Source organism: Cebus imitator, unplaced genomic scaffold (genome assembly GCF_001604975.1).
Source record: "Cebus imitator isolate Cc_AM_T3 unplaced genomic scaffold, Cebus_imitator-1.0 Scaffold166, whole genome shotgun sequence".
Taxonomy (NCBI): Eukaryota; Metazoa; Chordata; class Mammalia; order Primates; family Cebidae; genus Cebus; species Cebus imitator.
In genome coordinates, this window is record NW_016107481.1 from 1,788,753 (window position 1) to 1,799,281 (window position 10,529).

The 10,529-nt window shown below is 45.8% G+C and overlaps 1 protein-coding gene across 4 annotated transcripts in view; it reads right to left on the reverse strand.

Moving 5' to 3' along the window:
• The window catches only part of TGFBR3 (transforming growth factor beta receptor 3), a 222,546-nt gene that overhangs the window by 122,595 nt on the left and 89,422 nt on the right, over positions 1-10,529 (reverse strand). For all 4 annotated transcript variants that reach the window (XM_017544140.1, XM_017544136.2, XM_017544139.2 and 1 more), the window contains exon 3: positions 3,339-3,523. In XM_017544140.1, coding sequence (XP_017399629.1) covers positions 3,339-3,523 — 185 coding nt within the window. The remainder of the gene's footprint in view (positions 1-3,338; positions 3,524-10,529) is intronic.

Here is a 10,529-nt window from a genome sequence, read left to right on the forward strand (position 1 = left end):
TGGAGTACAATGGCACGATCTCAGCTCACTGAAACCTCTGCCTCCCAGGTTCAAACGATTCTCCTGCCTCAGCCTCCCGAGTAGCTGGGACTACAAGTGCCCACCACCACACCCAGCTAATTTTTGTATTTTTAGTAGAGATCGGATTTCACCATGTTGGCCAGGCTGGTCTCAAACTCCTGACCTCATGATCCACCCACCTTGGCCTCCCAAAGTGTTGGGATTACAGGCCTGAGCCACCGCACCCGCCCCATCCTCCACTTTTTTTAAAAAGCCTGTAACCATTAGCAGCCAACCCTCATTTCCTTCTTTCCCCTCTATCCCTAAGCAATGACTACTTTGTCTCTATAAATTTCTGCATTCTGAACATTTCACATACATGGAATCATATGTGGTCCTGTGTCTGTCTTCTGTCATTTAGCAGATTTTCAAGGTTCATCCATGCTGTAGCATATAGCAGTATGTCACCCTTTTTATTGCTCAATAACATTCCACTGTATGGATATACCACATTTTATCCATTCATCAGAAGATGAACATTTGGGTCTTTCCACTTTTGAACTAATGCTGCCACGAACAGTCACAGACGAGTCTTTGTGTGGACATGTGTTTTCATTTCTCTCGGGTATATACCTAAGAGTGGGATTGCTGGGTCATGTGATTCAAATGATTTTTAAAAACTGTTTGCACAGCTGCAGTAATGTCCTCCACAGTCGTATGTCAAGAGGGTGGGCGATATTTAATACTTATCCACACCCATCTTACCATCCATAAATAATCTCTCTTTCATTCTCTCGTTGTCCTGACCCTCATTCTGATGTCATCCTCTACCCTCACTTTGTATATGCAAACTACTCTGAGGTCTGCCATATGTGAGCAATGCAGAGCCAGATGGAATGTCTGAAAATCAGTTATCCCAAAATCTTGTTTTCAAACAGTATTGAACTATAACCATTTAATTCCTAAACGTCCCTCAGTTGTCTATGCTCAAGAACATCTTAAATCACTGGCCCAAAATCATACATATACTATACAAATATTGAAGGAGAATAATGTTCAGGTTTTTAAACAAGTTTGAGACTACCCTTTGCAGGCCCTCTTTCTTTTCTTCCTCACTGAACACAGTATGTCCCTGATGCCAGCTTATGTTATGTATCCTCCGTACTGCCATGTCCTAAAATGAATTCCATTTTGGGTAACATAGTAAATGCAAGTGTAGGAGAGCCCTGCTGTCACTCCTTGAGGTATTTTTCTTTTGTTTCAGTAGTCTTATTTGAATCTGTTTTCAGAGTCAACAATAATACTGCACAATTTAACATCAAGAATTTTCTGCTGCTGCTGCTTCTTTGACAGCTCGGACTTTCTTTTCACTCTGAGTGCCCCTGAGAGAAGCATACATAAAATGAGCAATTACCGCTGCTAAAGAATTGCTGGAGTCAGCAACACTTCATAGTAGCTGCATTTCCTCCTCTCCCTCTTTTCCCCTCACCACAAACTCTCCCCCGTAAGTTCAGAATTAAACACACGTTACTGGGATAAAGAAATCTGACCTGAAATATGAGTTGCAGCAACAATGGCAAGCAACCAAGAGTATTAACAATAATTTCCAACGTTGCTGGAAAGGTTAGATGATCTGTCTCTGAAATGAGCCAACTCCGCACACGTTCATGAGATTAAAATCAGCTTGCTTTTCCTTCTTAACATCTCGTGCTTCTCCTATTCCTACTACCCCAAAAAGATGGGGTGACTGAGACACATAAACAAGTGGCTTTGGAATTAACTCTCCTGATCAGAAGAAAGCTCAAAAATAAATTCCATTCTGCATTAGTTTTCCTATACTGCACTATGATCAGGACTTTTTGTGGTTTCTCTCTTCCAGGAGAGAAATACCTTAGTGATAACATTTCTGACACACAGAAACTTAAAAACAGAAGGAAAGACCACTCTGTGTTATCTTGTTGGGAAATCTGTCCTCTTAAATGATGACCATTCACCTACAATCTAGGCCATTTTCGAGTCATGGAAAAGAGGGGGCCATTTTTCTCTGAAGTTGACGATCTTGCACAAATAAGTTTTCCGCATCTGTTTTGTCACCTGTAAAATGAGTATAACTGTAGGACTCATGGGGTTAGTGTATGAGTGCTTCGAACAGTACCGGGCAGAGTAAATGCGAGTAACTATGAGCGTGTATGTTTATCATCACCACCTCGGCTAATGTTCCCCCCTTTTGGGGAACTGCCTAGATAGTGCTAAGGAGCTACGCTCAGAGATTTTCAGGCAAGTACAAAGTACTGCCATCTTTATTCCAGAGTTTCCCATTTCCCGTCATTCATCCTGCAGAAGCAATAAGTTCATACAACAAAGGAAAGAAGAAAGAGAGGACACAGGAGGAAATGGGAAAGACATTTCACAATGACAGAGAAATGGTACCTTATTTGGTTTCTCACAATCATGTTTAAAAGATGAATTTATGGCCGGGCGCGGTGGCTCACGCCTGTAACCCCAGCACTTTGGGAGGCTGAGGCGGGTGGATCACGAGGTCAAGAGATCGAGACCAACCTGGTCAACATGGTGAAACCCCGTCTCTACTAAAAATACAAAAAAAATTAGCTGGGCATGGTGGCACGTGCCTGTAATCCCAGCTACTCAGGAGGCTGAGGCAGGAGAATTGCCTGAACCCAGGAGACGGGAGGTTGCGGTGAGCTGAGATCGCGCCATTGCACTCCAGCCTGGGTAACAAGAGTGAAACTCCGTCTCAAAAAAAAAAAAAAAAAAGATGAAATTATTATTATTATTTTTTAAAACAGGGTCCCGCTCTATCTCCCAGGCTGGAGTGCGATGGCAAGCATGGCTCACTCTGGTCTCAATTTCCCAGGCTCAAGCAATCCTCTTGCCTCAGCCTCCCAAGTAGCTAGGACTACAGGTGCTCACCACCACACCTTGCTAATTTTTTTTCTTTTTAGTAGAGATGAGGTCTTGCTATGCTGCCCAGGCTGGTCTTAAACTCCTGAGCTCAAGCGATCCTCCCACCTTGGCCTCTCAAAGCGCTGGGATTACAGGTGTGCACCACCACCATGCCTGGCCTAAAAGATGAAATTCTTATGAATGTTTTTTTCCAATATGAAGGGCTAGGAAAGTGGGAGAGCCAACCAATCTCTAGACAGGGAAATCCTAAAGCTGCCCAATCCAGATAGCAGTTGGTATTTTAAATCCTGCTCTCTTATGTTCATACATGAGCTTCTCTGTTGAACCCCAGAAGACAAGCATAGGGCTTCTGTCCAGAAAATCCTCTCTGCAGACTCAGTGGGAGTGGGCTGAGAGCTGACACCTGCACCTACCTCTCTCTGCAGCTGGCCAGGCCCCTGGTCCGTGGCGCGGAGATTCAGGATGTGCACCTCCTGTGGCAGCCCAGTCGTGCCTCTGCTGGCACAGCCTGACAGCACAGTGAAGCTCTCCATCAAGGCCTGGACAGGATGGGAGGCACTGACAGGTGACAGTTCACACAGTGCAGTGGGCTCAGGACCTGCCAAGGGAATCACAAACACAAATCACAAAACACTCAGAAACAGCAATTCCTTCTGCCTCAAAGGAGCAAGGGTGATCAAGACCCTACCAACCCACCAGAGATGCTTTTCCAGGTAAACTGTTTGCAGACCAAGTGGCCAAAAAGCAAGCCCACCTTCTAAAATCCCAATCTCTTAAACTTCTTTTGGATAATTTCAATATGTATTTGATTTTTCTAATTCCCTTTTGGACTCACAAGTCATGAAAGCATTCCTCTGGGTAGAGGACACTTTCCATTTAACATTTGCGTTTAATTCATTCTTCCCTCTTGGTAGAAAGCCAGAGATAAATAAAATAAATTGCTTAAAGTCCCAATAATACCACACATAAATAATATTAAATATATAATATTGAGCTCAACAAAAGTATAAGATACAGATCCTATCTTTTCAGAGCTTCCCTTTATTAGGGAAAGCAAAACAAACTTAAGAACAATACAGAGCAAGATGTAACATGTAGAGGTGATCGGGGCCAGAGCTATGCAGTGAAATTTGGCCCAGAGGTCAGAAAAATCCTCCCAGAAGTACTGGCTCTTAGCAGAGCCTGAAATAGAAAAAGTAGAATCCTGGTCAAACTTGATTCCGGCTTCTTCATTCCCTCTACCTCTAATCAACCAAGCCTTAAATCCTGAATCCATCCACTCCTCTCCATCTCCACCTCTTCACTGATCCTAGAAAACTATTAATATTCCTGAATGGAGTCTGAGGGCTCAAACGCTGCATGCCACCCTCCACCCAGGCACAGTCCACCTCACCTAGAGGCGCTCAATGGTATGGGTGTTCCCAAAGCAAATGCCTGCTGCTGGCATCTCTGTGGCCACTTCCTGTCCCTTCAGAACAGCTGCCCTACTGAATAAAGCCTGAGCTCTGTCACAGAGCATAGGAGGCCTTTCTTGATCTAGCCCCTTCCTATCTCTCATGCCTTCCCACTCCACATCAACTTATTTAAAGGTCTCCAGACACACCAGGATGTTTCTCAACTCCATGTCCTCATTCAAGCCTGCTTCCTTTACCCAAATTCCTCTTCCACTCTCACTCCGCTTCCACAACAAACATCCCAAGCTGAGGAAGGCTCTCTTTCTCTGCACTCCCGCAATTTCCCTGCCTGTTTCCACTGCTGCACTGACATGACAGCCACTGGTATACACATTCATCTGTGCTGGTTGAATGCGACCTCTCTGAGGGTTGTGGGTACTCATCTTTGTATCCTCAGCATTCAACTAGGTGCCTAGCATATATGAGAGGCTCAGAAAATGTTTGTTAAATGAACAAATGAATCATTAAACTTAAAAAAAAAAGTCCTCTCTCAGATTAGTGAGTAGGGCACCATTCAGAGACTTGGATTTGGCTGTAGGGCATATGAGAAATAGGCTGCTACAGCCATGATATCACTGCAGCCGCCTTTCACATTGGCTGTATTGATAGAGACACACCCAGGGGAAGAAGGAACGGGTACAGGATGCTTACTCCTCACACACTTCTGTGAGCTTGGTGCTACTGTCTCCATTCGATCACCCAGGCCTACTACACCACAACCTTCCAGATGGAACCCAGGTAAAAGGCCTCAATGTGCTCCAGTTTGTTCTTCCTGACTTCTAAATAATAAAGGTACTCTCCAGGTTTGCAAACATAGTTCAGAATCAGCCAGTCTGCAACCAGAAGCAGACACCCTGCCTCGTGGGCCAAGTCTATTTCAGGACTCACAGAAATTATCTAGGCTGATAATAGCTATCTGGTCTGAAATGAAGTATATGTCTTCTCAAATAATCACTCCCACTTTCTGTATGGCTGGACTGTGGCCAGCTGCTTTCTGAGAAAGCATAAGGTGGTGAAGGAAGATGTCCTGACAGCAACAACAGGAGGTACTGACTGTACATTCCCTGGAGCCCCTGGCGGGGTGCAGGGAAACCATATGGGCAGGCACTGACCCTGCTGCCCTTGTCCTGCCCACCTGGCCTCCTGCTCTCCCAGCCGCAGTGGGATGTCTGGTACATTTCACACCCACAGCTCCAAGAAGTTCTCCCACTCCTACTCAATTCTGAGGACACACGCTGGCTACAGCTACCCACACTGGGAAACCCTTCTGAACAGGTTGCAGAGCCTCCTACCATGAATTTACAATTATCACAAATTAAGCACAAATAAATTGCCTTTCAGTTCCCTTCTTGTATGTGTGCAAAGCTCTAAACAGGCTAAAAACACATCTGCAAAAAGGCCTGCAATCTGTTTGATCTGCCCTCCTCCACATGAGGCCACCATCACCCATTAAGATCTTCCTTAAATCACCACACTGCTCACCTCCACTGGGGCTGGTGCAAAACCTCAGTGGAAACAAATCAAACGATAAGGTACTACACTAAGAGGGAGGGGACCAGTGCTGGGAAGTCTTCAGTACTGAGGACACACACTTCTTGCCTTAGAGTCTACGTTCTCTGTTTTGCCAGGGTCCAGACAGGGCAAACACTCTCTTTAAGGGCTGGAGCTCCAGCTATGGGTTATATGAGTCAGTCCAAGGTCAAAGAAAAGAGAAAGTACACTCTGATCAAGTGCTGGGAAGTGACTCTTTACAGAGACCCACTGGAGGCCACATGCAATGGCTCATGCCTGTAATACCAGCACTTTGGAAGGCCGAGGCAGGTGGATCACTTGAACCCAGGAGTTCAAAACCAATCTGGGTAATATGATGGAAAAAAAAATTGTGTGTGTGTGTGTGTGTGTCTGTGTGTGTGTGTGTGTGTGTGTGTGTGTGTGTGTACGTATTAGCAGTTGTGGTAGTACACATCTCTACTCCTAGCTACTCGGGAGGCTAAGGTGGAAGAATCACCTAAGCCCAGGGAAGCTGAGGCTGCAGTGAGTCATGACACACTACTGCACTCCAGCCTGGGTGACAGAGTGAGACCCTATCTCAGAAAATAAAAATAAAAAATGAAAATACAGAGACACACTTGGCTCAATGTTTAAATACACTCAATAGAGTGTTCGTGACCATCTGATATTACAGTAGTAGTTGGTTTCTGAATTTCCGCAATAGAATTTTTTTCCCTCCAAGATTGAAAAAGAAAAAAAGCTACAACATATGATTAAATTGTCCTTACAAGAAAAAAAGACCAAAAAGAAAAAAAATCAGGAATTATCTACCACCATCCCCAAAGGCATATAAGAAATGGTATCTTTGGCCAGGTGCAGTGGCTCATGCCTGTAATCCCAGGAATTTGGGAGGCCGAGGCGGGTGGATCACCTGAGGTCAGGAGTTCAAGAGCAGCCTGGCCAACGTAGTGAAACCCTGTCTCTACTAAAAACACAAAATTTAGCTGGGCATGGTGGTGTGCACCTGTAATCCCAGCTACTCGGGAGGCTGAGGCAGGAGAATCACTTGAACCTGGGAGGTGGAGGCTGCAGTGAGCCAAGATTGCACCATAGCACTCCAGCCTAGGCAATAAGAGCAAAACTCTGTCTCAAAAAATAAGAGAGAGAGAGAGAGAGAGAGAGAGAGAGAGAGAGAGAGAGAGAGAGAGGTGCTGCTCCATTTATTAAGTGCCCACTATGAAAGGCAAGGTGCTGCACAACCTTCTGACACATGGCAACGAAGTGGCACTAGCCTCATTTTAAACAAAGGAAAGTAAGCTCAATATACTTAAGTAGCTGTTTCAAGGTTGCCCCAGTCACCCAAAGCTTTAGACTTGGCCCCTATTGGGGCTCTTTCTCTCAGGAGGCAGGGTCCTGCAGTGTTGGGCACAGCAGTAATCAGGGCAAGAGAGAAGATGGTGCCCATGGAGATGGAGAGAAGGGGACAGGGTTGAGTGGCCAGGGAGAGAATCCACTGGGTGAGGAGAGGGAACGGGTGACCAACCACTCTACAGTGAACATCCAGCCCAATGCCTGGGCTACTGTGCCAACACTTTTTTTTAAGATGGAGTCTCACTCTGTCACCCAGGCTGGAGTGCAATGGCACGATCTTGGCTCACTACAACCACTACCTCCCCAGTTCAAGTGATTCTCCTACCTCAGCCTCCTGAGAGGCTGGGATGACAGGTGCACACCACCACGCCCAGCAACTTTTTTGTATTTTTGGTAGAGATGGAGTTTCACGATGTTATCCAGGATGGTCTCAATCTCCTGACCTCATGACCCGCCCACCTCGGCTTCCCAAAGTGCTGGGATTATAGGCATGAGCCACCGCAGCCAGCCAGCACTTCCAGTGAGAATCAAAATGTGGTCATAGATTTAGGGGCAAGATCTACCGTTTTGTAACTTACTTTGAAATACATCCAAAAAAAATAAGATGGATTGACGGATGGAGAAATATTTGATAAAGCAAGTATTGCAAAAGGCTAATTGTGGAATCTAGATGTTCTCTGTACAATGGTTTCAACATCTCTGTATGTTGAAATTCTTCATTAAAGAAAAGTTGGGAGAGGGGGTCAATGCTTATAAAAAATTAAGGCCAGAAATGCCTTAAGAAACCTTCCTCAAATAGTACACCAGCATCATACTGCTGCTTGGGAGAGCAAGCTGGTATAATTTTTCAGTGGTATCCAAGGCCCCGCGAAAGGTACATAACCTTTGACCCAGCAACTTCCTGCTAGGATTTTATCCTGAAAAAAATAACTAGATAAGTTTGCAAAGGGTACAGAATGTATAAGTGAAAAAAATTAAGACTTAAAAGAGGGAACGAAAAGTCCCTGTGGAAATGACCAGGCTAAAGGATATAGGTTAAAAAGAAGTATGGTGTAGACACGTCCTCTCCTCAGAGAACAGACACAGTGGAGGAGTATGGGGAGAGGATTTCCTTTGGGGAAAAAGAAAGCCTCTTTGGCCAACAAAGGAAAGAGGCAGTGTGATTGTACGAAGTTTTCCTTTGAATATCTTGGAGAGATGCTCTTCTGCCACCAGCTGTTCCATCACCACCTTCCAGGTAAAATGCCCGCCAAGCCTTCTTGGAGCACTCTACTCTTTTTCCATAGATTTTCTCAAACACATCCATGGGTTCAATTCCCATCTCTTTACAGAAATGACTCCAGGCCATCTCAGACTTCTTTTTCTTTTCTTTCTTTCTTTTTTTTTTGAGACAGTCTTGCTCTGTCACCCAGGTGGGAGTGCGGTGGCACGATCTTGGCTCACTGCAACCTCCGCTCCCCAGGTTCAAGTGATTCTCATGCCTCAGCTTCCTGAGTAACCGGAATTACAGGCGCCCACCACCATGCCCAGCTGATTTTTGTATTTTTAGTAGAGATGGAGTTTCATCATATTGGCCAGGCTGGTCTTGAACTCCTAGCCTCATGTGATCCACCTGCCTTCGCCTCCTGAAGTGCTGGGATTACAGGTGTGAGCCACTGCACCCAACCCAGACTTCTTTTTCTAAGCTCCAGGCCTGAATATTCAACAGCTCCTTCATCATCTACTTTTGTCTCATGGATACCCAATCTCAACATGCAGAACTCAGGATCTTTACCCCCGGTGCCTGTTGTTCCTCCCTCAGTAAATGGCACCCACCTCCACCTATATATGTCTGGCACCAACCAGGGCTTGGGGGGGGTGTTGCCCCAACATCACTCCTTCCCCTTCCTCACCCAATGGATTCTCTCCCTGACCACTCAACTGTCCCCTCCTCTCCATCTCCACGGGCATCATCATCTCTCTTGACCTGACTACTGCAAGACATTCGTAATTCTTAGCTCCACCAGAATGTCTTCTGCAGAGCAGCCAAATTGATCTTCAGAAAAACCCAAGTCTGATCCTGCTTCTCTCTGCTTTAAAAGACTTACCACTCTATCTCTGCTATCCAGATGAAGCCCCAGAACCTCACCATGACTTACAAAGCCCTCCAAGATCTGGCCCTGCTTCCTACCATGGCTCATCTCTCATTCCCCGGGCACTTGCTCCCAGTGTTTTGGCCATTCTGGTGAGGCACAGAAGCGCTCACTGTCTGCCTATAGCCATTGTTCTCCTTTCTCCAAGTGCCAGCTGGTCACACAGCCACCCAGAACAAAAGCTACGTTTCCCAATCCTGCTAGCAGCTGGCAGCTTCCTGCATGAAGGGAAGGAGATCAGTTCTTTTGCCATTTCCTGCTGCCTGCTGGCTAGAAGGTGGATGTGACAGGTGGCACTAGAGCAAGCCTTTGGGGCCATGAGACAGAAGCAGCATGCCGAGGAGGGCAAAGCCACTGACAAGTTGCCTGGATATTTGATGAACATGGGGCCACCAGACCAGCTATGAACTGCTTTTTTTAAAATAGGAAACACATGTAAACTTTTTTCTTATTTAAACCAATGTTATTTGGGGTTTCTGACATTTGTAGCTTAACCTACCCTAATTAATGTACTTGTCTTCTTTTCTTTCATCAGAAGTGCCAACCTTTGTCCTATGTGAGCCTCTGCATAGCAAGGTTTCCTCCAGGAACACCTTCCCAGCCGCTTCTGTTCCTTCCCTCCACCATGGCGTGACAAACTCCTGCTCATTCTACTGATCTCTCAAGCAAGCTCCCCAAACCTCCCTTGCTGTGTTAGATCTATATGTTTTCATACGCTCATGGTACTCTCTGTTTCTCTCCACAGCACTTCCTGTGATTAGATGTACATAATTATTTGTGCAATTATTGGTTTCGCATCTACATGCTCTCAAAGACTACGAACACCACAAAAGAACAGAACCCAACCATTCTGTCTGCTGTTGACTGCCCCACTCCGGCACTGTATACGGCACACAGTAGGCACTCAGTTATTGCTGAGAAAAGGGGAAGAGGCCGGGTGTGGTGGTTCGTGCCTGTAATCCCAGCACTTTGGGAGGCTGAAGCGGGTGGGTCACGAGGTCAAGAAATTGAGACCATCCTGGCCAAAATGGTGAAACCCTGTCTCTACTAAAAATACAAAAATTAGCTGGGTGAGGTGGCACACGCCTGTAGTCCCACTTACTCGGGAGGCTGAAGCAAGAGAATCACGTGAACCCAGGAGGTGGAGGTTGCAGTG